General features: G+C 42.2%; 1 protein-coding gene across 3 annotated transcripts; it reads left to right on the top strand.

Moving 5' to 3' along the window:
* Nucleotides 1–128: 128 nt before the first annotated feature.
* Nucleotides 129–24,863, top strand: LOC308082746 (ras-related protein Rap-1A-like). 3 transcript variants are annotated; one of them, XM_080424729.1, is made up of 8 exons: nucleotides 129–205; nucleotides 6,757–6,845; nucleotides 7,528–7,596; nucleotides 7,951–8,007; nucleotides 9,861–10,001; nucleotides 16,199–16,342; nucleotides 16,779–16,913; nucleotides 23,810–24,863. In XM_080424729.1, exons 2-7 carry the CDS (start codon nucleotides 6,789–6,791, stop codon nucleotides 16,866–16,868), a joined length of 558 nt encoding a protein of 185 aa, XP_080280855.1. In that variant the 5' UTR covers nucleotides 129–205; nucleotides 6,757–6,788; the 3' UTR covers nucleotides 16,869–16,913; nucleotides 23,810–24,863. The 3 variants fall into 3 exon arrangements, with proteins under 3 accessions (XP_080280855.1, XP_080280856.1, XP_080280857.1); XM_080424730.1 differs by having other exon boundaries at nucleotides 141–205; nucleotides 6,752–6,845; XM_080424731.1 differs by lacking the exon at nucleotides 129–205 and adding an exon at nucleotides 3,525–3,663.
* The last annotated feature ends 2,930 nt before the right edge of the window (nucleotides 24,864–27,793 follow it).

Genomic DNA, 27,793 nt, shown 5'->3' with positions numbered 1-27,793 from the left:
TAATTAGCGTTGTTGAGTGTGGGTGGGTAAACCCGTTTGTTTACGTTTGTATCGCGGATTGGTCCTTTAAGAGAAACGAGAACTAGTTCCAATGACGTCTACTCTACTGCGCACACACACACACACACACACACACACACACACTGAGGCCGGAGGGAAACTGACACTTGCGGAGCGGCGAGGAGAGACAGCGAGAAGAGAAACGGTAAGTAACCAAATGGATCAACTTCAACCAGATTTAAAAGGGGGAAAAAAAGCCCTGCCGGATAATAACGGATTCCACAGACCACTAGTGTGTATCCACGCCACCCGGGGGTGACATTAATGGGAGCACGCCGGGCGGCGCGGTGTGTGTTTGATTGGGTGTTTTAATAAGGGAGGATAAGTAGCAGGAGACGGACTGAGAGTCTGATCCACTCCCATTTTAGTGAAGGCCAGGCGGAAGGGTAGGTAACGTTAGCAACCAGCTAGTGCTTTTACGAGCAAATGGACTGTATTGTTTTTTTTGTAGGGGACATTTCTTTGAACGCAGCAAAAGGCCAGTGGAGCCTCCTTTTCTGCCATGTGTTCCTGTTGGTGTTTAGATAGACAGAATGCCTCAGCTAGCCCAGCTAGCTTAACAAGCCAGGGCTAGAAGTGACGGGCGGCTAGTGTTGCCATGTCCGCGTATTATAAGCCACTTTGGGCTTCTTATTTTGATAGTTGCTGTTTTTGGGGCTTAATTGTTTCTAAAGTGTAGTTGCTTATTTGTTGTTTAAACCAGCGTTTCTCAATTTTTTTCATGGCAACTTACGGACCCCCATATCAATATGTATTTGTACACCCCCCACCCCCACCCCCCCATCTGAAAATATTTTGTGCCAGGGATCCCCCCCCCCCCCCCCCCCATACAAAATGTTTTTGTTGTTGAAAATAGCAGATGTACAAGCTAAGTTTAGATCGGCTATTTTGAAATAGCCGTATTATTCTAGTCGCTTCTTTTGGGCTTGTTTTCTTAGACCTGGTTGCTTATTTCTCTCGCAAAATCTGGCAACACTGCGGGCGGCCCAGTTAGCTAGTTAGCGGTATTTTGCTAACAAGCCAGTTAAACGGGGCTTTAGTCTTTTTGCCGGGGTGAATGTAAAAGCATATGCTTTAATTTGCAGACAGATGCTGATCTCAGATATACCCTGGATTATAGATTACGGTGTAATATGTGTGTGTGTGTGTGTGTGTGTGTGGCCTGGGAGGGGGGGCTCAGAAATGAATAGCATGTGTGGAATGTTATGGAAGCTGTGTTAAAATAGCAAACGTCCTCCTCGCTCCGGGGAATAGTCCTAGCCGCAAATAGCAGGGAATTGACATGACCTGGTATGATAAACTAAACCTATGCTACTGCACTGAAGACATGGCTTAGATTCATCTGAGATCATGTGCGACGTGCGGTGACTTTCTCTTATCACTGCGACTCATAGCTTCACTGCAGCCTGTTGCAGTTGTATGTCCCCCCAAAAAAACAGTGGTGTAAAGTAACTAAGTACATTTACTCGAGTACTATACTTATAAGTACAATTTTTAGGTACTTTTACTGTACTGGAGCATTTCCAATTGTCTATACTTTTACTTCTACTCCACTACAGCTCAGAGGCAAATATTATACTTTTACTCCACTACAATTATTTCAAAACTTAATCTGCTATTTTCAAAAGATTTGTATACATTTAAAACTTAATCTGCTATTTTCAAAAGATTAGTGTACATTTAAAACTTAATCTGCTATTTTCAAAAGATTTGTATACATTTAAAACTTAATCTGCTATTTTCAAAAGATTTGTATACATTTGAAATGGGACATTCTGCATAATGAGTACTTTCTACTTTTGGTACTTTAAGTACATTTTGATACCAATAGTTTTGTACTTTTATTCAAGTACATTTTTAATTGTGGACTTTTACTTGTAACTGAGTGTTTCTATCAGAATTTATGCTTTTACCCAAGTAAAACATGTGAGAACTTTTTCCACCACTGCCCAAAACTATGAACCCGACGCTCTCACTCATGAGTTTTATTTGATGATGGATAGAAGATCAACATAACATTTTTGACCGGATGTTCCTTCCTAAAAGGTGCTTTTCTCAGTGCTGCCTTTAACATCATAGGGTTATTTCCTAGAGGTGAGTGACTGGGTCTCCCCCACCCCTCTGCCGGATGAATGCAACGAAACATCTGTTTCATCCTGTTCTGAGGAAGGATACGTCTAAAGCCAGTGGTTGTCAACCAGTGGTCCGGGGACCACCAGGGGTCCTTGAGGGGGTTTCAGGTGGTCGCCAGCTAAATGATGGAGAGTTAGAAACCAAATGGACCCTTATAGATCTCCCCCCCCCCCCCCCAAGCAGCAGCTTACTAGTACTCGCCCTGCTGTCTGGGGTCTTGAACAGGAACCGGTACTAAAAGTAGCTGCTCCTTTTCCATCCTTTCTGAATGAGGCATAACTGGCACTCTGGAAAGAGGATGTAGTTACAGGTCAAGGCCCCCATCCAATATGACTGACTGGCAGTTGTCAGTTTACTGATGATTCTAAAAGCCAAGTCAGCGAGAAAGTAGTTAGTTCTCAGAGTCAAGTCAGCTAGATTATTGGGCTACTAGTACTTTCTGTTTTGTTTAAAGGTTCCTGGGTTAGGGTTACAGATTAGGTCCTCTAAATTGAAGAGAAGTAGCTTGTTTATAATAAAGGTCCTGTAAAGTATGCAGTTTCTTTGGTTACTGTTAGTCTCCTCCTTGTAGGGAATATAAGCTGAATCGTAATTGTTTTAGAGAGAAGGCGTAGGCGGTGTTTTTGAGGGTGCTCGTCATTCTGACCGTACTTAACCTCACAAATCTGTGTTTCCCCTACATTTTGATTCTAGATGTGTCCTCATTACTTAGAATTCTTAAGTTCATGTGTCAGATAACATCAGTACTGTACATAAAATATACACATATTGCACTTATTCTTTTAAAGATATGTTTGACTGTACAAGAACTTCTCTTATCTTTTTGTCCTACAGTTTATTCCCTGTCAGACTCACTGCTGCCTTAACACGTAAACATGAGTGAGTAAGTGGGTTGGTTTCTTGCTAAGTTTTATGTAACTGAGTAATCTAGGGAGACATCTGACATTTTGGTACAGATGAGTAATGACCAGCAATCTGAATAGACCTGAGAGCATCAGAGCTGTTTTGTCACCTACTTTTCTAACCCCAAACCTCAAATTGCCTCACCATGCAGCATCCATAATTGTCATGTGAGTCACACAGCAAGCAAACAAGAACATGGCATAACGGTTATCGTCAGTCTGTATGTTGGGACGGATGTGTGGTTTTTCACCAATCGTCTGGGCATTAAAGATAGAAGGCACCTGTCAATCCAACATGTCCGCTGACTCAGTTTCTGTGACAGCTACAGCCTTACTATACCAGGAAGTAACGTGTGATGGTGGTAGAAATAAACCCTTCATTCCAGATATCGTCCGAATTGTCGTCAAATTGTTGACGCTGCAGTTTCACTGCCTTTACGCTGCGCCCTACTTTCACTTTAGTCAAACTTGAAACATTCTCTGGCCAGAAGTCTTGTGTGGCTTCACAGGCAGCAGCACCTCTCGCCTTTTCCAGCCTTACATGGAGACATACCTTCGTCCATAGAGGGTGAGTGATGCAGTGAAGTCACAGTGGTGCGTGTTTTCTGCTGCGGCGTGTGGCTTTCCCTCTCTCCTTATTTGCTGGGGCTACCACGAGAGTAGAGGAACGGTGGCGGTGTGTTTGTTTTGTTGGGAACATTGCGGCGTGTAGTTGCGGCCGTGGAAAGAGGGCAAGATTTTAGCGTTAAGGGAGATGTCCTTACATGGCCTTGTGTGTGTGGGTTTGTGTTACTGTGTATGTGTGTAGGCAGGCAGCGTCAGAGTTCAGCCTTGTTTTGCTACAATGAAAGTTGCTACAAATTGTTAATATGCAGAGGAGGTGTTGGCGAGAGAGTGTCCTATATTCTGTAATGGCCCTGCTAAAGGTTATTTTTTGTTTGCTGTAGAAATGGCTGTGCTTTAAAGAGAATGTGCATGTCTTGGAAAAGGAGGAAGAAAGGCGACAATTGAGGCCTAATTGTAAAATCATGCTGGGTTTAATAATGGAACCTGAGGTCATTAAGGACATTGGGGTCATGTAGGGTGGGAGACAAATTAACCAGTTTCCCATTCTCAACAACTTCAAAGTAGAGGGAGACTAGGCTATATTAGTCTGGTGTCTGTGATTGAATCACAATCTATGATGTATAGCAGTTCTTAAACCTTGTTTTTATGTTTTTTTTGCTCAACATCAAAATGAGATGTTTTAGTGTGAGACCCTGGTTTAGTGAAAACATAACACTCTGCCCTTATTAGTGAAAACATAACACTCTGCCCTTATTAATGGTGAGCCACTAGAAGTACTCCCACGGTTACATTTTAGTTTTGCTCACCCACAATGACACTGAAGGGTGTGACAGAACAGATGGCATTTTGGCTGTGCACTGTTTGGAGGAGTGAACGTCCTCCATAGTCACTTGTGATGCATTCTTATAATAGTCTTACAGCCGCTGTCTCAGAGGGGGGGTCTTGATGTCATCCGCCTTTGCACGGATTAGGCCACAGTGTGTTAATACAAGAAACATGATGCATGGATTGCTGACAAGTAAGGCCTAGCCTAAATCTCTATGTGACATTGTGTGTGTGAGTGGCACTGTGAGTGTGTCATTGCACATGTGACGCTGCGCATGCATGCACTCAAATCGCACTTGGAACGACTGTCTGCAAAGCACACGTGCATGCTTGGGCTGCTATTCCCCAATTGGCTCCTTCCAAGTCGTGCCAGGAGGAATTCTCTTCGTGTGTCAGGGTTTAGTGGATATGAATTATTCACTACTTGGGCTTCATATCCCACATGGTTGTCCCTCGTGACTTAGAGTTGGAGGTCCTCGGTCTTCAGTTGGCTTCTCCCTTGATCATTTAGAGGGATTGTGCTGTTAAAATGGTGTGGGAGGGGATAATCTATTTTTGAGGATGGCTGGTAATTAGCTTTTTGATAATCAGGGGGGAAAAAATTGATGATTAGGCCAGGCTATACTCTTATCCTTGGGTCCTGCTTTTTAGCACATGCTTCTTACTTCTCAACCTTTGGGGCAATGTGCCGAATTCTCCAACCACCGACTCAAAAGGGTAACGTATTGATTTGTCTTGGTACCTATGGTCATAAAATATGGCATGTTACTATGGCTGGGGGAAAACACTGAAGGCAGTATACTGACCTGTAGTCGAATAACCCAGGTGCTACACGGATATACTTTCCCTTTGGTTACATATGTCCTAGCCAAATAGCTATAGCTTTAATCATTTACTTAAAATCATATATCAATGAATATGTAGTGGTCAGCATGGGTTTGGTACTTTCCAATGGGTCATAACTCAGTATCACTTCTCTTTACTTTATCCACTCTGAAATAATAGCTGCAATTAAGTAGTGCAATAAATATTGAAATGTGGCGTAATGCATTCCAGTTTACTTTTTTCTTTCAACTTGACTGCTGTAAAATGCTGAAATAAGCAATAGAAGGCCAAAGCCAGTTCTACTACTGAAGGAGAGAAAATAATGTATCAATTGTTGCTGGATGACACTAGAGAGCATTCATACTTCAAAGCACTCATTTGAGGAATGTTTTATTTCCATTTTGAAGAACATAATGTCATAGTGAACCATTACATGCTCTTCCTCAGATAATTTATACTTCGTTGCACATCCGGGTCTCGCACCGAAAATAGCTGATATACAAGTGAACTTGTAGATCTGCTATTTTTGGTGCGAGACACGATGCGCAACAACAAAGCATAAATCAAGCTTCAAGTATGGACCAATAATCCAAGCGCACCCCCTCTCAGCCATTGGAGCACCAGGCATCCTAGCTTCCCTGTAGAGGCCAACTAGTAATGACCCAGTTGGCTAACCTAACTTGGCGTTACGTCACAACGTGTGCCAACGATTCACAGCCTCCAATGTTGCTCAAAGGGATATTCCAGTCATTTCACAACTTCCCCCACCATCTCATTTTCCACTTCCCCTGACTGTTGCCAGTCACCTCCAGTGACTGACATAGTGCTGTTCGTTTACAAATATGCTAGGCGATGAGCGAATACTCGGCAAGTCCTGACAGTGGGGTGCTTTGGGTGTGTTTTTGTGTTCGATGGCCAAATGATTGTGTCATTATAGAGGCCTGTCTGCCAAACCCATGTGTCTCCCTGCCTTCAGTTCCCCATCTCACTCTCTCTTTCACTCTGTCTCTCTCACTCTCTCTCTCACACACACACACACACACACACACACACACACACACACACACACACACACACACACACACACACACACACACACACACACACACACACACACACGCCTACATACATACACAGCACAGCTGGTTTGAGTTAGAGAGGGGTCACATACTCTTCACCTCCTCCACCCTGAAGCAGCTCCACTTATGGGTGTTGCCTCCATTGTTGTGCTGCTTCTTGTCCATACCTCCAGGAATGACTAGAATCCTTTCTTTCTGGAGTGGAGAAACTCTGGGACTGGACTGAGACAATCCCTGTTTTTCCTTTTCTTTATATTGTTCTTTTTGGTCACATTTCATTAATTTTCATCTCATTGTCCTATCTTTATTTCTCTGTCTATCTTTCTCTATTTCTCTTTGCTCCCCTCCCTGTTTCTCCAGTGCAGAGTGTTGGGCTGTCTGGTGAAGCGATCCCGCCATGCGTGAATACAAACTAGTGGTGTTAGGCTCGGGAGGTGTGGGCAAGTCCGCTCTGGTGAGTAATGCATCTTCTCTTCACCCCACCGCCCCCATCTCTAACAGTTAAATGGAATAAACTGTACATCCACTTATTCATTTAAGGCAATGTGCATGCTAAAGAATCAATAATTATGTCAATACTGGTATCATTGTACAATCCCCTCACATTTGCTTATATGAAACCGGTATCAAATGTATTTGAAACACCAAGGCCACTCTACTCTGAGATGTGCTCAAACTGTACAACCCTTTTCTCACTCCTAACTCGTACAGCATAGTACATACTCGCTTTGCTCTTCATGGTTATTAATGCAAACTAAAACATGACTGCTCTCAAACTGGCAAGCAGTGACATGTTTAGATGGTAGGTGAATTCAGGCTATCCTAATGCCTAGAGACCATTACTTAGCCTTGACAGAACCATTTGTTGTACAAGATATTCCTTAACATTTAAGATGACTGATTGCTTGCACATGTCTGTATTTTCATATCTGTATGTATTTATAGACTTAACCCTGGAAACTTTGATTGTCCTGTTGAGTTGCTTTGATAGCCAGATGGACATTAATTTTCTCCAGCAGTGCACTGCTAGCAGACACTGTTGCTCGGCCACTTTCGTGTCTCCGGATGTTTTGTTTCTCTACAGCAGGAGGTCACATTGATCTGACGTTGTCTGGGTCTTGTATCTTTTCTTACAGACAGTTCAGTTTGTACAGGGAATCTTTGTGGAAAAATACGACCCGACAATAGAAGACTCATACAGAAAGGTAAGTGTTCTGTGGGGCGGGAGAGAGAGAGAAGCGAGTGAAAAAGATTGTACTGGTCTGGAATGAGCTGATTGCTAGCAGCTGGTCTTCAGGTTCACGTCATGATGTTGTGTTACTGTTTCCTCCTCTCTCTCTCTAGCTCTTCTTTCACTCTCCCCCTCTCTCTGTCCCTTTTTGTTCCTCATCACATCCCATTTGACTCATTATTACCAGCTCTGTTTTGCTTATTGGTGTTTTGGTTATTTGGGTTTGGCTTTTTGGAATATAATTTCTGACGTGAGATAAGGCTTTATATTCTTTGAGTCTGTGTTTGACCTGTTCCTAATATGCTATCTTTGTCCTATCCCCTTACAGCAAGTGGAGGTAGATGGGCAGCAATGTATGCTTGAAATCCTCGATACAGCCGGCACAGTAAGTGAACAACCTCCATACCTGTGACATGGCTCATTCAATACCCAGCTTCATCAAATACCAAGCACGCACTATCACTCACAATGACACTTAAGTTTAGCTGACATAGACTGAACAGTGGAATTTCGGACATTCGTCCTGAGCTATTTGTCTGCCGTCTCTATTATTCTCCAGTTAAAATCCTTAGTAATAAGACATCCTGGTTCTAGCTGTTGACCAGCTAGCTGAACATGGCATGGGTGGGCCATTTCGGGTACTAGATCTTGCTATTCTCAAGGCGAATTTTTTTTATTGGACTTTCAAAAATTCAAAGATTAAGAACAGTTTCTCAGTTTAGAAAGTGACCAACTCATGCACACACGATAGAAGGACGTGTGAAGAATGACTGTACACTGTAGTGTTTGTGGTTGAGATTTCAGTTCCTTAAACCTTCTTTTCTTAGTTCACTGGTGGCTGGAAAAGACATGTCAAATGATTTGTGGTTTGTCGGAAAGTGATGTTCCAAATCACCTTGCTTCACTATCACTACGTAGTTGTTGCAGAGGAGACGAATACATTTTCCATTACACATGTCTATCTGTGTGTCTATCTGTGTGGAAATTGTATGTCTTTTGGTGTCTCTTCCCAAATTAATTCTCAATAGTGCTCATGATCTCATGACATCTTGTTAGCTGTTGTTGAAAACTAGTCGTAGCCTAGTATTCAAGAGGTAACACACCTGGAACATTGATTTTCTGCCAGGGACGTTCCTTTGCTAAATAGTGCTGTGCCTCTCCCCTGATATGATTAGCTGGGATTCACGTTCAAATCAGTAAGCCTGAGTGTGAACATCAAGGCACATGATGTGAATTGATGATTTTTGTCTGGGTTTTCAAATTGCTCCAGGATCAACCAAAAAGCCCCTCAGGATCAACAGATTGATCTTAAAGACATGGTTGCCTACCCTTGGCTTATAGCAAGCGATTTTCTTTCAGCTTAGAAACCGCAATGTGATTTATGTTGAGAAAAATTATATAAACATGCCAAGGGTCAGTTGACCAGCCTTAAATTGATGGTTTTTATTTTATCTGGGAAAGATTTTGATTCTGTCGAGGAAATCTAAAAGCAGCAATTTAAACCTCCTTCTGTGGCTTCTAAGAAATGGAATTGGATCATGAGATTTTATCAGCTGTAATACTGTCCAGCTGTAGCATTGTACCACATTTAGTCCGCAACACAAATGTACCGTGCTGTACCCAAGCCTGTTACAGCATATACATTATGCTTAGTGCACTGTTTGTTTTGTATACCTCAGTGCTACAGTAGCTGAATGTTGGTATACTTAATGTGATGTTATATTTGGAACTGTTCTACTTGCCATGTAGCCACTCCAAATTGCAGCCCAAACAAAGTATGCTGATAACGTACCTTGTCCACAGTACACCCAGCATAGATACAGAATTGCACTTGTAATGGAGATAAAAATCGTTCAGACCATTAGTATTACCGTACCCATGGTGCGTCCAGCATTTTTCAACATGCATGAATATAACCAGGGGATAATAGTCGGGACCTGCTCAATTTCCCTCTGACCCACTTCTATGACTACCTGTGGGTCCCGGGGAAAATTGTTCAACATCACTGCAATATAAATTTGTGTATTCCTGTAACTCACACAGACACAAGTAACACGAAGGTGAATTCATTGCATTGTCAATATTCACACAGTGGCCATTGTGCCCACCCCGGCAGTGGGGGTTCCCACCCCTGAGTATGACTTAAGAGCAAAGTGGTCGCTGTGTGAATATGATCAATTTGTACCGTAACAGTACTGATGGCCTTGTCTTCTCCCCGTTTCTGAATTGTCATTTTAGGAGCAGTTCACGGCAATGAGGGACCTGTACATGAAGAATGGCCAAGGCTTTGCCTTGGTATATTCCATCACAGCACAGTCGACATTCAACGACCTCCAGGACCTGAGGGAACAGATCCTACGAGTAAAGGACACGGAGGATGTAAGTAACTCCTGAGTTTAGGTGTGACTGGTTACGCAAGGGTCCTGGTCTACGTTACAGGTCCGCAAGTCCGTCGGGACCTGACCGGGCCACTCGGCCATTTCTTTCATTAATGGGTTGGACACGGCTCGGGCTCGTTACGTTAATAACTTGACCATCGCGCAGCAGTATTCAACAGTGATTGAACAGAGAAGAGATGAGGCCATTGTCCATGTTACGTTAGTTACAGTACGTTATAGCCTCTGAACATCTCAGCATGACAAGTTGGGAGTGAGATGTGTTTGTTGGACAATGCGATGCACAGCCAGACACAAAATAAATAGTGAATGAGGCTCATAAGACTCATTAAAGTATCCTATTCTCACATAGTTAAAGAATATTTATTTTTGGGGATGTAAGGTTTGAAAGATCATTCTTCACAGTTCACATCAAAGAAAGCAAGGTAGACTATAAAACTTTAATGACTTCCTTGCTGCTGGATCACGTAACGTGGCTTTATTCTTTCGGCATGATTCTTCTTCTACGCATTCTCCTTTTGCATTGTTGGTGGTGGTATTTGTTATGTGCTGCTGGATCACATAACTTGATTCTCTGCTCCATGCTATGGCATGCTACTCACAATATCCGTTTCCCTGTAATGGCAGCCTAATGGGGGGCATGGTAGGATATGATCATTTTTGTCGGTAGTTATGTTAAAGAAAACTACAACAAGTTTACCTCTCTTAGTAACGTATGGGACATGTCTGTTCAGTCTGTTGACAGCATGTAGTGCGAGTGAGTGTGTGTCATATAGTTGGCGCTGCACTCACCAGAGAAAGCACACGTCCGAGAGAGATTACATTTAGAATGATGTTGACCAGAATGATGTATCCCAGATTTTGCAGTAAGCAGGATGGTTGGGAGCCTCTTCTTTTTGTCTGGGTCCACGAGAAACGGTTGCAAATTCATCCCACAATGAATTCGCTGCTTTCACTATTTTACCAGACATTTAGTTTGAAGAATGTAATGTGGGACCTCCCAAATAATGTCTGGTTAAATGTCTGATAGAGTGGAGAGAACTCAGCAGAAAGCAGGTGAAATTGAACCAGCATTTGGTTGATGTCACCTCATCTATAATCGATCACCATGTTCATTCATTGTCTTACTGTATGTCCAGATTGTCCACATTGACCCATGACTCACTCTCATGTCTCATCCTCACTAGTTTGATGCATACCTGTCTTTGGCAGTTTTTCAAGTTTCACTTTTTGCTTGCACTATTCACGCACGCGTGCATAGTAATAGTTTCATGTGCCGCTTTTGCTCCAGCTGTTCACATTTGCATTCACACCTTTGCCATGCCTACATTGGACTGTCCTCATCTAACTCATAATTATGAGCACCACAAGTGTGTTTGGATTACTTGGTCTATTAATATCTTCAATATGCTTGCATGACTCTTGGTGACTCCACTCCAATTATCTACAAGAAATGTGGGCTTATTATCTGATTCACACACTACAGGCTAGTTTCAGCAGCTGTGCCTTTGCGGGAATTGTGATGTCCCTGATTTTCACATATGTCTTCATGTATCTCTGATTGTAATTGTTATCTCTTCCTAGCCCTAATTTTTACCACCAATAGCCTTTCTTTGATTTCCGTAATTTGCCAAGGAATTATTAAGCTAATGCTGAGTTATGCCCCCTTTTTTTTTACACACAGTTTGGTTTTCACCTTCAAATGTTCCTTGAGTCTTGGTTCTCCAACCGCTTAAACGAAAAGAGGATATGTCATGTCAATAAATTCCCCACTTGGTTTCTGAGCAGTGCATCAGTTTCTCTGTGTCCCTGGTACGCTGGGAGGCTGTTGGGGGGAGAGGGAGAGAGAGAGAGCTCTATATCCCCTCCCCGGCAGGGCAGATAGCCTGTCAGCAGGATTCAGGATGCCCTTTTTTGGTGATCTCTGGAGGGAATGAATGTTACCATAACCCTCTCTCTATTTCTCTCACTCACTCTTTCTGGCTCACTCACTTTCTCTGTCTCTCTCTCGCTCCTTCTCCCATCAGCAGTTTGTAAAACCCCTCACCCCTTCTCCTGCCTTCACCCCCCCCAAAATCGGCCAGCCCTCCTCTCTCTATACCAATATTCTCTTCAGCTCTTTGTTTTGATTGGCCTTTCATCGCCTTTGGCTCTTTGTTCCCCCCACCTCTCGCCCCTGTCCCCGGCCTGCCTTGTGGTCTGACTGTGGTTCTGGCACTCTATGCGGGTGATTGGACTGTCAGGGATGATGTGCAAAGGAAAGCCCCAACTCATCAAAAATGCACTGGAATCGGGGAGGATCTGCGGTACCTCATTACAGAGCCCCTGTGGTTATGGGACCGAGGTTCAGGCTTGGGGCTAAGGGATTGATTGCAGGATCAGTGTGGCCCCTCAATATGGTGGAAAGCAGTTACCATCCCATTTCTCTTGGAACCGTGTTCCTCTCCTGATATGTTCCACCCTGTCTAAACAGTCACGCTTATCTGGTCGCTATGGCTGCTCCGTCAGCGTGCGTTCTACTGGTGATTTAAGACGTCGGCTATGACAACCACGACATCTGTTTATCTTTCTTATGCCCCTTGAAAGAATGCACCACCAAAGGAAATGCTTAACACATTGTCCCGTCTCGCCATCTCTCTTTGGCTTCTCCTTGCAAAGAGGACATATTTCTTAACTTGAGTTGAAGGCTTTGAGGCTGGGGCAGCGCGAGAGCAGTCGAGACTATTTGCCGCTGCAGCTGTTCTCATTCTGGGCAACTTGATGGGAATGCCATGCACCATTTACTGCAATGCTGGTGAAATGTGCAGACACACTCTGCCTCGCCAAGCTCAATTAAAAAGGCCCTTTAATGACATGCGTTTTGATCGCAGTGGGGCTGAATTCCTCCTCCTGAGAAGACTTGTTAAAGGAGTCTCATGAGGCAGAGAGAGTAAAGTAACTCACTAAAGAGTGTATTAAAAAAGCCGACATCCCTCATTGCCTCCCACTGCTCTTACATAACTGACGTCTTATGACTTTTCCAAGCTGGCTTCATCTCAACTTGCGTGAACAGGGTGTTAACTAATGGCTGACTCCGTGCCTGTGACTCACTTCTCCATTTGGAAGCAGTGTCTATATCCATTTTTACTCAGACCAAGCATCCTTCCCTGTTCTGGATTCCATTCTGTCTGCAGTCCAGCCTCTAGAATGCCGTTGTGGGCGGGATAGGACCTGTCCATGGCACGTTCCTCTCAACGGACCCTGTGTGGATACTGCTAGTTAACATAGCTCTGTATTGCTGACCTCCACAGGCCAACCCTTCATTCCAGCTTGGCTTGTTACAGTTTGTGTTAGAATGGCATACCACTGTTCCACTTGGAACCTCTGATGCACAGGGGGTGCGGTGGGGGGTGCTGTCATTCAACGGTTCCGTCTGAAGGCTTGTTTGGTTATCAAACATCAAGCGGTAACCTCCATGGGGCTAAACCAAACATACCCACTTCCTGTCGTCTGCCCCACAGCTCAGAGTGAGAGAGTGTGGAAGAGAAAAAGAGGGTACTAGAATATTTGAGTATTTACTATTTAGGATAACATCTTCTGGAAGTACTTGGCCATAGCCCTGTCCAAGAACAACCTCTAAAACACTAGACACTTGTTGACAGGGACATTTTGGATAAGTATGAACAGGTTGGTGCATGTCAGGATACTACCATATTGCTCACAAATATCCAGTTTTTCCAGCTCCACAAGTCACGTCTTTGGACAAGGCTGAATGAGCTAGGGAAGGGGTACAGGGTGACCGTATCAATTAGTGAGCGTACTGTACTATTTGTTGCAACCCACCACAATATAGGCAAAGCATTATGCAAATAGATTAAACTCACAACTAACAGTTGCTTTTGCATTGCATGTAAACTTACCCTGCCTTAGTTTTAATGTTTCTTGCCTTGCCTGACCACAAACGCAAACCACTGGAGAAAGCAGGGAATCATACTGATCACTTTCAGAAACGAAAAATATTGTCTGACAAAAAGCTTGTTTGAGAAACATACATATACTACATCATAAATGCACAGCAGGATAAACCCATTGAGATGTATAATCTTATCTCATTGTTACTAACTTTGGTGGTTGCTGAACAGTATTTACAGCTAAACTAAGGTATTTTTAAAAACAGTATATCATATCTTACTATGTCAGTCTGTCCTCCTTCACCTTTCTTTCTTTTCTTTTATGGAATGACCGAAATACTGAAAAAATATTAACAACCCTTATATTTGATGGTATTTATAACCAGTCCATCCTTAATGCACACACATTGTCACTGTACTTAAGCGCTTGGCTCTATATACTCTATTGTACAACGAATAGTGACGTGTTGAGAGCTTGCAGTTCCGCAATATTGAAAAACGTTTTAAATGAATGTAAAAATGTGTGAGCCCAAAACGGGGATGCCAGGTTTAATGTGCTTAAGCACTATCATATCATTCCAGAGAGGAGCTGGAGCATAGACTCTAGCACAGCAATGTTAGAAAACAGGCAGGAAGGAAAGCGATGTTATCCCGGGTCTGGGCGGGTCTGCCATAACTTCCTTCTGGCAGACATGCTCCCTAGATAGCCCGTCAGGAAACAGCAGGCAGGAGCAGACGCATCCCCAACACTCCCCACTACCCCTGTTCTCTGCCCCGTGGGACAGCTAAGGGCTAAGCTTTATTTTTGTCCCAGAATAATACACCTCCTTATAATTATTATTATATTTCCCTCCTTGACCCTGTTCATTTAACGTGTTCGAATGAGGTCACAAAAAAAAGGAAACGAGTTTGCATATTTGGCAGAGGTTTTTATTTTAGCAGTTGCATTGGTCACCGATCCGGGGAAATGAATTGAAGAGGATGTTCTTTTTTTTAAACAGCAAACAAAAAAACAAAGATACCGCCTCTGCTGCAGCTTTGTATTGATTCTTTGTCCTTTTTTGGTTGCTGTGCCAGGTAGCTTAAATTTTTTTTTAAACGCCAGCTTCCCTGGGGGATGAATAGATCTTGGTCGATGCTCTCTGTGAAGCATCCATCCCGCCTTCAGATTCAATTGAATAGACTACTTAGCTGCAGATAAGTGCAAATGAATTGGACTGTGCGTTGCTAATGAGAGCGTCTGCTCAGCTCCCATAATCTCCATCCTCCCCTTCTCTGCCTCTCTTTTACCATCTCCCCTTTCACCCTCATATCCTCTCTCTCCTTTTCTCCCTCAACTCATCCTCTATTCACTTCCTCCTCACTCTTCCTCTTGTACTGTAGATGATACTGAAAGCACAGAATATCCCCTTTATCAGTACAAAACTTATATCCCCTTGTGGATCAGTACAAAACTTATATCCCCATGTGGATCAGTACAAAACTTATATCCCCATGTGGATCATTACAAAACTTCTCTTCAAATGTATTTAGCATATTTAAAAAAGGTCAAGATGATTTACACATGCACAAGTTAGATCAAAGAAATCTTGCAATGGAAGCCCAAGAACACTCAATTAAAGGGTCTACACCATGAATTTTTTTTTTTTTTTGGTTAATAGTATTTTTTGGGCTCCCCAGTGTCTCTTGTACCCCAAATTTTTTGTAAGTGATATTTGTTTGTCAAAATAACAGAGGTCTCCCAATCTCTCGAGCTCTCTAGTAAACAGAAATACATTTTCCATACCAATTAAATCCAATCAGGAGATGGAACTCATGATCAGGTGTATATAGCACTCCGATGAATTAGCCATCAGTCATGCATATCATTGGTCCTGGTCTCTTCATTTATTTTCCTTTCAAATAAAAACGAATCTAATTTAATATGAGTGGTCCAAAAGAATATTCACGTTGTGCCAGTCAGACTCTACATTAAATGTATTAATTTCACCTACATATGAAACAAATTACATTTATCATATGTATTATTATTGTGTTAAATGATGTTAAAATTAGAGAATTAATCGTACATACCTGTGATATTCGCACTTGTCCCCAGATACCATCAATCCTGTTTGTATCTTATAATTGGACATTCTGTTTTAGCTATAGAAATGATGCCCGTAATTCTTCCTTTCCATTGTTTATCACCTGCACACTTCTGTGTGTGTACACTAAACATATATAGATACATAAATGTGTGGAGAAAAATAGTTAAAATGAGTGTGTATCACCTCATTCCTTCCTGCAGGTGCCAATGATCCTGGTGGGGAACAAGTGTGACCTGGAGGATGAGCGTGTGGTGGGGAAGGAGCAGGGTCAGAACCTGGCCAGACAGTGGAACCACTGTGCCTTTTTAGAGTCCTCCGCTAAGTCAAAGATCAACGTCCTCGAAGTGAGTACAACACACATACAAATGCTCTACCCACATTGCAAACGGTGACATATACGGTTGAGTTGGGCTTGATTCATACTTGGACGTACAATGGTGTGGCGCAGCGAAAATACCTGATCTACAAGCTCAGAACGTGTCGCATTGCGGCGAGCTTGTAGATCTGTTATCTTTGGCGTACGACACCATCATACGGTGGAGTATAGATAAAGCAATAGGGAGATGTGTGTTTGTGGCCGGGTTGTATTAAACTACCCTTTGATGATAACATCCTCTCTCAAAACCTCATCTTGAAGGGTTTCCACATTAACGGACATAAAATCGGTTTGAGATGTTGTACCTGCCCCAGACAACCACACTCAGTATTCTACCCGTGTCAACCCCCTCATTATTTCTGCTCTCCTGTCCTTTGTGTTCTGATTCCTTTCCTTTCTTGTAGATCTTCTATGACCTGGTCAGACAGATAAATAGGAAAACGCCAGTGGAAAAGAAGAAGGCAAAAAAGAAATCCAACTGTGTCCTGCTTTAAAAGACACCCATCCCCATCCCTGCCCCTGCAGCAGCTCTGAGCCAGGTGTGTGTGTGGTGTTATCATGATTTCAATAATACATTGTTATCCACAATGTTTACTCTGTTTTTCATTACAAAAGTTTTAAAAAAATGTTCTCAACAGTACACACAGTAGACTCGCTCTGTGGTTGTATCAAGGTCATTGTACACCAGGCAGTGTGGCAACTTTGCCAGAATTGTATAACGGCTCTTGTTTTCACATTGTGATAGCTGATTTTACAGTGCATGACACTGGCCTCATAGACCATTAACTTCAATCATTACGAGGAACCCCGCCTCAACAGAGGACGGTATTTTAATTCATCACTGACTTTTTTCGCGTGTACTCACCTCATAAACATTGGGACTGGACTAGAGTAACTGTCTAAGAAAAACGGGACCCAGGCTATATAATCTGATTGGATATTTCCTCATAATGTGTGTATACAACTCCTCCAGCATAACCATCTGACTACTGCTCCTCTGGGCTGTGTGTACATGGTAACTGCAGTGATCTGGATGTAAACATGGCCATTGTCTTAAGTAGGAACAATTCCACATGATGCAGAATGAGTCAGGCTTCTCTTGTACACAGGAAATATGTAGGACACATCCTATAAGTTTCCATGAACCACTGCCGTTAGCACCTCCTCATGATGATGACCATCACAAACCCAGCCAGTGTTTGTGAATGGGCCCATATTCCTGAGTCAGTGCATAGTGCTGTCATTAGCAACCTTCACATTATAGTGCTGTGGCAATGTATGAATGAGTCTGTGAATGATTGCAACAAAAATGTTTTTTTTGCTCCACTGTTTTTTGACCTGTGAAGAAGCCATGGCGTGGACTACTCAAATAGTCTCTCATCAAATAGGCTTGGATAATATTTTCATATCATAATTCATGGCCATAAAAAATCTCTTGATACATGATCAATCGCCAGGGCCCAAGAGTTCAAACCCTTTAAAACCCCTTAATCTGATCCACTTGGATATCTTGATCCTCTGATCTGATCCTATCTTGGATAGGGATTAAAGATATTATTTGATGAATCAAACTGATATTTATTATTGACGTAATGTTTGATGAGATAATTCTATGATCACATTTGTTGTTTTGAACTAGCCATAATTCAAATTGTATCCATTCGTATAGGGATTAAAAGATTTGAACACTTGGGCCCAGGGGGCGGTAGGAGTTGGAGTGGTGGGGGGTGTCATATATGATACGATTTACCCTGCATAAGCGTTAATGGAATTATGGTAATGAGGGTTATGGAAGGGATTGCTTGAGTTTGACGTAAGAGAAAGATTTATTTTCCCTGATTTTGAGTTTACCTTTTATTGAGTGTTTAATAAAATATCATTATCATAGTGAAAGCCTCTGTCATCATAGGGAGAGTCGTGTCACAGCATGGAGCTCAGTGAAATCATTGCCAGCATGGACGACTGGCTTTATTGTCAAAGAAAACATAAGCTCTTGTATTTACCCAGATGCTAAAGGTGACACATTAAAACAATCGATTTAATAACGATGGCTCCTTTTTAAAGTGTGTGTCTGGTTCGACAATATCATGGCATCACGTTCAGTTCAACATTATCTTAGCTTTAATACCACAATAAAAAGGATATCCATAATGTTAACTACTTGGATGGAGTACAGAGCAACGTTTTGGTGACCAGCATACAGAGTACAGAGATGTGCTGTCGGATCCAAAGGGGATGGCAAAGTGGTTTGCAAATATCTGATTAACGGGGCTCCGACCTCGGGTAGACATGCTCCTCCGTATCTAAAGGCACAGTTAGTTGGGTGTGTATTCTATAGATTTTTTATAGCATCTTAGTTTTGATATTAAGTTATTTATTTTTATTTTAAGTTAAAATCGCCTTAATATCACATAGGAAAAATCTATCTGTGATCTTCCCTTCAGACAAGCCTACCATTAAACTGTCAAAATGGCTTAAATAGACTAACTTGCCTGCTTGCTAGAGGTCAACTTCACCACTGCTAAGATTTTATGGGATTAATATTGTTGATTTCCACTATATTTTTAGGTGTTTACTCAGTCACAGTCAGCAGCAGCTTGCAAAGCCCTTGTGGCCAAGCAGGATTTCTGGGCTTGGCTTTAGGCTACGACCCAGAATAGTTGCTGTCCATGACTGACTGACTCACTATCCGTTGTTGAAACATGCACAGATGACAATCACTCCCTCATGCTGTGTGCAAACAGCCGGTCATGTGCAGGTACCTAATTTCTGTGTTGTGGTCTCATTCTGTCACAAGTCAACACAGAAACATAATATGCATTGCCCTTAACCCAATGTCAGAATGGTTCTCAAATGCATTCAGGTTTCAATATAACTGCCAAGCAGCGTTGCTAAGGAAATGTTGGATACATTGTTTCTTAAAACAATTGCGTTGACCCAAGCCCCAGTCGGTACATGCAGCCCCAACCACCAGTTTGCAAACAGAAAACTATGGAGTCTCTACCAGCAAATCTTTCTCCTTTTATGCTTGTGTAATTATTCGCTGACTTTGGATGTAGCTTTGAATTTTATGAAGGAAAGTTGCAACTACTCTGCAGACATCAGCATTCTAAATGGTCTAGTTGATTTTCTAGATCCCATTGTCCAGAGGGACTTTAGCGTTGTAATTGACTAGTTGATGGTATAGATGCTGCATGATTAGGTAATCTTGATTTAGCACCATGACTGTGATTCTTGTCTTAATAGGTGAGGCATATTTAGGAATGTGTCTAGAAGTATAAGAAATTACTTGAAATATAGTAATGTTAATAATAAAGTTATTTGTAAGAAGTTAAAATATTCATCCATTTCTTACCAAACATTTATAGACTAAGAATTTAAGTCTGAGAGCGCTGGAAAGTGCTGTTCACTCAGTATAAAGCAGCTGGATGCACCTTTAGCACCTTGATGTGGAAAGTTTTCCTTGGGACGGTAACGCTGGGCTTAATTGGTTAACAAAATCTTAATGAGATCTTGGAGTGTGTAACCTCAGTTGGAGATCTGCAGCATGAGGCCTCCATGTTTCCAAACATTGAAACTAGTGAACCTGAACTGTCACTGTGACTGTGTCACTGAGTCTACACCTAGGTTATTATAGTTTTGAACATTTCACTCGTTTTTATTTTTATTACAATGTCAGTTTAGGTTTGATTAGTTTTTAACCTGGGTTTGCTAATTTAGTTTAGGCTATATTTAGCGGTGGCGGAGTGTCCCTCGTTTGTGTTCATGTATGTGTGAGTGGAAATGATCGGATCTCAACCCGTACTGAGCGGTAAACGGAACCCAGACCAGCTTGGGAACACTATCATGAGGATTCAGTGATCATTGCGTCTGTTTTATCACCAAAAAGCAAGTTTAATATATTTGTTAATGTTTAGTAAGAGTCATGAGTTGAAAGTACTTTTCAAGGGGGTTAGCTTGCTGCAAGGTGATGTGTATATGACTGTGTAATTTCTTGTTTTGCTGTAATATGCGGTAGTCAGAGGTGGTAGCTCCGAAAGAATTGTGAAAATCTACAAGTTCAATGCTTTGCGACACATGTAGATCGGCTATTTGTACAAGTACACTCTCATGGAACCCCAATCCAACTGATGCGGAGTGCCAAGCAGGGAGGCTTTGGGTCCCATTTTTATGGTCTTTGGTATGACCCGGCCGGGGATCGAACCTGGACAGTCTTGCAGGCTATACTGAAGTGTGTGTCAGCACTCATTGACTGATTATTCCAGATTGTATTGTGTCAGACTATTTTCAACAAAGGTCTGACTATTGGGAGCCACCCATTAACAATAGGTTGCTTTTCTTTTACTATGAGAGTGCGCACAGGTTTTCATTAAGGGCTTGTGGCGCCATGTGGATCCACCGCCATTCTGTATAATCAACTTGTTTGACTTAATTGGAGTTTGTCACCCCGTCACATCACCAAAGGGGTGAGCCCAGTTGGTTTCAGCACAATCACAGCCCCAGTCACTTCCATTATCCCTTTCAAATCAAATATTTGATGTTAACACATGCAGCCTACTGTCAATGTGCATACAAAGCTTGACAGTGGCACTCAGCAGTCCAGAGGTTTGCAAGATTAGCGCCAGACATACACACAGACCCCCTCATAGATGGCCAGCCTCCTGCAGAGCCACACCGAAACAATGGAGACGTCATCTGGTACTCCCATACTTCTGCTGTCCTCTCTATATATTGTGGACACATACGGAACGTCTCTACTATGCCTACAACATCATCCAAAAGCAAGGCAATTCCAATGGCCTTCATTGTTGTCCATTCAGTGACACTGGTGATTTCATTCCAGAAATGCATTTGTTTACTGGCTGTCACATGTCCAATAACCTACCTAACTGTGTGCAGTCCCACCCCAAACATGCAGCTCAAGCAGACTGGACGCTCCTGGAGTTTATAAACGTTGGGGTTTATGGCATGCAAGCAAAAACCTCCACATGGACGTGACCTTACCTGATTTGTACTTGGTTGCGCTTTTGGATTCATCATTTGGTACACCGGCAGAGAATTTGCTAGCTCGGTTTACGATTAACAGATTCTAAGGTGTAAGCGTTACTGTTGCTTCTGCATTCATCAGTTTGAACAGACTTTTGGTCCAGTCAGTGATAACGCACTGGATTAGTAAGACAGACAGGGCCACAATGAGGGCCCCAATGTTGCCAAACCACAACAGTGTCCCTGAACCACCCACTGAGCCCCTAGGCACACATCCATCTGCGCTGGTCAGTTGGAGGAGGTGTATGCGTGTGTGTGTTTGTGTGCCCTCAGTCGGCATGCCCTGGGGCAGTGTCTGTCCCCCTACCCCCCCGGCCAGTGAACTGACACTAATGGGATTACAGACCCACTGTTTCACTGCCCACCATACACCAGCATTTAAACTGCGAGAGGCAGGAAGCGAAGTTGGGGAAAGAGGAGGGGGGGGGGGCATGGACGGAACAAAGAGGAACTTGGATCTGTTGTTTAACACGGTCATTTTTCTGAACGCTCTGTAACTCCATGAACAGTGTCCCACTTCATTTGCCTCAGGAATGTGTATTCACATTCCCCAGTCACACTTTGTATTTTTATGTGTGTTCTATTCAGTGTGCTTCTGTATGGTGCGCTTATGAGATGCAATTTAGATGTGTGATGTATTATACAGCTGTTCTCTCACACAGCCTCCAGAGTTTTTATTCTCTTAAAGTGGCGGAGGACACCCGATTTTGGTACTTTTTCTGTTTTTATTTTTTTATATCGACAACTTCACTCCTCTAGACCACCCAATGTGCTTACAATGTATGGGGATGTCTTGCCTGTGTTTTCATGGTGAATAGGAATAGACTGGACTTTTTTTATCTTAAACAATTTTTATTTTTTTACACATTAGGCCATAACCCAATCCCACCAAGCTCAAAAGCTAATCTCCACAAGCCACAATGAATTTGACCTTTGAGGAAATGCCACAACAGACTGGACGTTTTTACATATCAAAATGTACCTCCATTACATAATATTGAATGAATCGTGTTGCTCAAAATGATGTGGCATGCCCCATTTGAACAGGCCTCCTCAGCAGCTATCATCATCTATGTTGGCAAATATGAATGCATATTAACCTTTGGAAAATTCGAACTCGGGATGTTCTGTGATCAAAAAACGGATACAGTTTATAACGCCTAGTTCACACCATCAGCTATAGTGGTTTTCTGCTAAGCGTTGTACGCTAAATGGGTGTGTCCAAAACATCTGAAACATTCCTGTCACCTTCGTGTGTACGCCTTGCTCATGCCTAGTCACAGCGAATTTGATCCTTGCCACAGACAATGCATGCACAGAAAGCAGAATTACAGTGTAACTGGAATGTAGATTTGTATTTAATCATCAAATCAGTAATACAAGAAAGCAGGGGGAACTTTCATTTAATTCATGAGTTCAATGTCAACCCATTGATATTGTTTACTTTCTCAAGATTTGAATGTACTGTGTAATTATCAGTCTAGGGACTGAACAGGTAGATTCATAATGGAGCACAGTGCTGGCAGACAGTGTAATTCAACCTGCATCTGGAGGCTGTAGAGCCCGTCGATTTTACAGAATCGAAACGGCCTCGTCAGGCCCGTAATAAATCATGATTTTATGATAAAATTGCATTTGGCTCGCTCCTTCATGTCATTTTATCAGATGTACTATGAATATGATTGATTTAAGCCATTTCCAGCGCTCTACTCTGCTCTACCTACTAAATGGCTTGAATGTAAAACAACATGAATGCTTAGAAATGGGCCATATCGTATTGCCAGGAAAGTGCTGTACAGCCATTTTAACTATAAATCCATCTCAATTGTCATTGTGTTAGGAGGGAGGCTATGGTTTGCATAGAGCAAATGAGCATCTCTGTTGATTTTGGCCTAACTCTTTGACTTGTCTGGGGAGAAGGGAGTATCTGTTCTTGGACTTGGTCTCTCCCTCCCCCCCGGTTACCTCATTCACAGCTGGCCATTATTCCTACTCTCAGATGGGGACCTAGATGTACAGTAGGAGGAGACAGTGTCGTCATTGCTTGTCGGAACTGGAGAAGCGACGTGCATTGAGTTCAGCTGCGTGCCTGTGCAGTCATTCTAACTTGGGCGGGCCGACAGTCAATGTTTCTAAATGGCCACAAGAGGGCGGCCATAGATAACATATGTATGTTAATTTAGTGAGGATTCAGTAACTTGTATGGAAAATCCCCGGTACTCAAGGGAGGTTAATCGTGTTTTTGTCCTTCTATCCTTGTAATGTTAACTGTGTTGTCTCAGGCACTAGTTAGACTTGATAGGATGGAAAACCAGCCGTACCAGGAGTCCCGAGGACCCGGAGTTGAAACTTCCTATGAATCTCCTGTCTTGTCCTCTTTTCCCTTCAGAATGCTGTAATGAAGAACTGTTGCCCTGATTGGAACGTGCCAGCATTCCGACAGCCCCTCCCCTCCCCCTGCCCGCTGCCATCAGTCATAAAACGGTGATTCAGCTGACCGATGTGCTCCTGTTGAAGATGAGGATGATCTACTTGAGAGAGAGAGAAAGAAAGAGCGAATGAAAGAGCGAGCGAGAGAAGACTCTGGTCTCACCTCTGAGGGCAGTCCTCAGTGTCTCTGTATCAGTGCGAGTCTGAATGGACAATCCCCATTTTCAAACCAACAAATACCACCACAACGAACTCTGACCATGATGATGATGATGATGATAAAAGCTTGACAAAAAGCCTCTGATAGTAGAAATAAAAAACAAAAATGTGTCCATTATCTGCCAACCTGTCCAGAGAGCAGCCCCTTACTTGTGTTTTTGTTTTCCTCCAAGAGTTTGACAGGAACGAATTAATGTTAAGGTGGAAACAAATGGGTTGTAACTTCAATTCAGTATTTTTCATCTTTGCAATATTATTAGTGTATTTGAAAGACATGGAAGTTGAGCCCTTTTTCTTTTTTAGTTGTATGATTATAAATATTTGAAATGAGCATGAAAAAAACCACATTTGTTATTAAAGTGTAAATGTTTTCAAGTGAAACCAAGTGGCAACGTGAGAACTTGTTTTTTATAGCCATACACCTATCCTCCATGCCTGTCATGTCAATGGTGATCGATCGAGAACCACAAAGGATGTTTTATTTTGCCCTATTCATGGACTTTTCTCTTCTGCAGATATCTCTCTCTGATGTGACTTAATTTTATACTCGGTCACTGGGAATTCATAGCTCCCATAATATATTCTAATGCCATTTTTTTTGCATAACAATGCTTCAGAAAAAAATGGGTCTTTTATAGAAGAAATATGGGGAATAATAAGGATTGATTTCTATGTCTCTTGAAGCTGAAATATATTATACTAAACCAACTCTAATAATGCTTCTTGTGTTTTTCTGTCAAATGATGTTCCAGCTTTTATGGATTATTAAAGTACATTTTAGTACGTTTTCATTATATTGGTCATTGTATTTTTGTGAATTAAACTTTTATCTAAAACATATTTGACTGATTTTGCGACCTGTGAAATTAAATGGTGTTAACGTCACAATCTAAGGTGAGCATGTGTTCTCTGACACCTAAGCATTGGGTAAAACAGCAATTGCATGGTAACTTTGCTCGCTTCAGTATTCAAACGACAGTTGATCAAATATTGATTGAATTCCGTACAGTGAGTGAACACAGCCTCTCGGAACAATCCATCACTTAATGGTGTTTGCATGAGAGGACAGGCTGTGTGCTTCCATAGTAGAGCTACACTGATTCCTTTCCCAGGGATCCCATGTAGCCTACTGCTGTGGTTCCCAACCCTACCAGGATCCAGAAGAATAGAAAACCAGCAATACTAGGTCTTCCAGTAGGATGGAAAAATAGTGGTAGGCCTAAAGTAGTCCCGATAATACTGTAGGATAGAAAACCAGCAATAGCCTACTAGATGTCCCAAAAAGAACCAGCAGTAGCCTACTAGAGGTCCCAATAATACAATATAATGCTAGCATTAGACCACTAAATGCCCCAATAATAGAATACCATTAGTATACCGTGGGATTTATTTATTAACCTTTTATTTATATATATATATATATATATATATATATATATATATATATATAGTGAAATAAAAGATTTCAAATTTTTTTCAAAAGAATTTCGTAAATTAAACAAAGACTAATTTAAAACAAATTAAGAAGTGAAAATATCGGATCTACAAGCTCACAACGTGTCGCGCTTGTAGATCTATTTTCATTCGTTTGGGTCCTGGAGAGACATCAAATTTCTCTTTTGGGTCTCGAGCTAAAACGTTTGGGAACCACTGCATAGACTCAGTCCCAGTAGTAGAAAGCACTAGGGATTCCAGTAGGATTGAAAAACAGCAGTGGTAGAGGTGCCTGTGGAACAGAGTTGGAAACCAGTGCGCAAATTAAATGGCTTATATAGCTCGATGGTCCTTCTCTTTTTTTAATAAACCTGTTGATGAACAGAACTCAGTTGACCTCTTACACTCAATGACCACAAGGAGGCAGTGTATGCACATAAGTGTCATACAGCTATGTCTATTCTAAGCCTGTATCTAACCAGTTAATTGCATAATGTGCTTTGATGTATCAGTATTCATGACACACATGCGGTGCTGTAATTATTTAATGTAATTTCTCATAAGACAGTTGGGGGGTAAAAAATTGAGGGACAATGGTGTGTTATGTGGCAATATAGCATCCCGTATGCCTTTGACGAGCTGAACCCCCATCTCTGATTATTTCTTCCTTGAGTCTCATCTCACACAGAGGGGCCTCTGTTTACGTGATCCTCTTACACTGATTCCGATCCACACCGTACACAAAGCATTAAGGATTAACACACGCACACAAAAACACAAAAAGCAAAAGTCTGAAATAAAGTCTGAGTACAGACAGACCCTCACACATGCCTATGTGAAAACATTAGTTCTGACTAGTTCTCTTTCTACACTTCTTGACACCACTACCAAAAGCAAAGCTGACAAGTAAAACATTTTGGAAATAAGCTCATGTCTCCCACTTCGATGTATGTATGCATGTCTTCTACATGACCTATGGCAGCAGTTGAGTGTCTGGGTTCATTTTTCAAGGGCTCTTACAAGAGGCAGACCGGTGGGGAGCTCCAGCCATTCCCTAAAGTTATTGCTGGCCATTTCTTGGTGAGGGGAGAACAAAAAATGCTGTATCATCTAAGCTCCTTATACATTCGAGGAGGAGGACGATGCTGATGGTGGTGATGATGGGATTAGTGCTTACGTGACTCAACGTCTCAGTTTGTTTTTGTATTCTTATCACCTAAACTCCAGCCTTGATCATGCCTTTAATCCCTTTAGTGCCTGAGAAGTGCAGCAACCCAACTCCAGCACTTATTATCCTTTTCTCCCTGTCAGAGGGTGTTATTTAACTCCCTTCTGCACCATCCTGGAAGGGTAGAGAAGAGATACTGCTATATATAGCACCAGGTGGGCTTACTGTCACACCTAAGCTTTCATATTGTTACTGAATATTAGCTTGTAGTTATTGGAGCTTGTAGCTTAACACAATGTACTGTCAGCTCATAATGTGTTATATACTGTAGCCCTTAAAGGTGTGAGGTACAGTATATAACTACAGTACATAACCATTGCTGACTGTAGTCTCACCATTGTGAGAACCCATCTAGCGGACATAGCAATTGCATTAGGGCTGTGGAGACTAACAGTAAATTTAATTAAATAGCCGAAGGAAGAGAGATGGGGGATGAGGTCATACTTTTTGAAAATATATGAAATGACATTTGGGTATAGATGACCTAACTTGATTACTTGTCAGTGGGACCTCATTTTAATGGATACTTGCATCTTCTAAGATTATAGCAAGCTCTGTCTGGAGGAAATCTAAAATTTCTATCTAAACTATATACTATAGTTTGTTATTGAAAAAGTAGCAGCAATTTCTTCTTTCATCTACCGAATGACATCCCCTTCACTGTTTGAAATCTTTGTTGTCGACAGAAATACAGTAGATTCATTCTTAATTGAGGGGACTTGTTATGAGTGCAGCAGGCTTCCATCCACTTAAGGACCCTCAACCCATTATAAGAGATTATATATTTCTTCACCCACTCCACCCCACTGACATCCCCCAACCCCATCCCAATGCCCCACAACACGCTCCCCCACCCACCATCACACACGCACACGCCCTTTTCCTCCTATATAGCTCTTTGCGAGATCAATTAACAGATTAGTGGTTGTGTGCTATAGATTGAAGGCCCGGTCTGGGGATGTCTACTGGTCTGTCTAATGCATTTTCCGGAGAGGGAGCGAACATGAGCCTGACTGTTAGGGGAAGGTATTGACAGCCGGGAGGCTTATCCTCCAAGGATTG

The sequence above is a fragment of the Gymnoscopelus braueri genome (assembly GCF_963280865.1).
Source record: "Gymnoscopelus braueri genome assembly, chromosome: 3".
Taxonomy (NCBI): domain Eukaryota; kingdom Metazoa; phylum Chordata; class Actinopteri; order Myctophiformes; family Myctophidae; genus Gymnoscopelus; species Gymnoscopelus braueri.
Note: the sequence above shows the minus strand (reverse complement) of the source record. Positions and strands in the feature narration are given on the sequence as shown.

Excerpts from the sequence above, each read along its gene's own strand:
- LOC308082746 (XM_080424729.1), top strand. The coding sequence starts at position 6,789 with ATGCGTGAATACAAACTAGTGGTGTTAGGCTCGGGAGGTGTGGGCAAG. Across the intron at positions 10,002-16,198 it reads GAGTAAAGGACACGGAGGAT|GTGCCAATGATCCTGGTGGG; the intron begins GTAAGTAACTCC and ends TCCTTCCTGCAG. Across the intron at positions 16,343-16,778 it reads CAAAGATCAACGTCCTCGAA|ATCTTCTATGACCTGGTCAG; the intron begins GTGAGTACAACA and ends CCTTTCTTGTAG.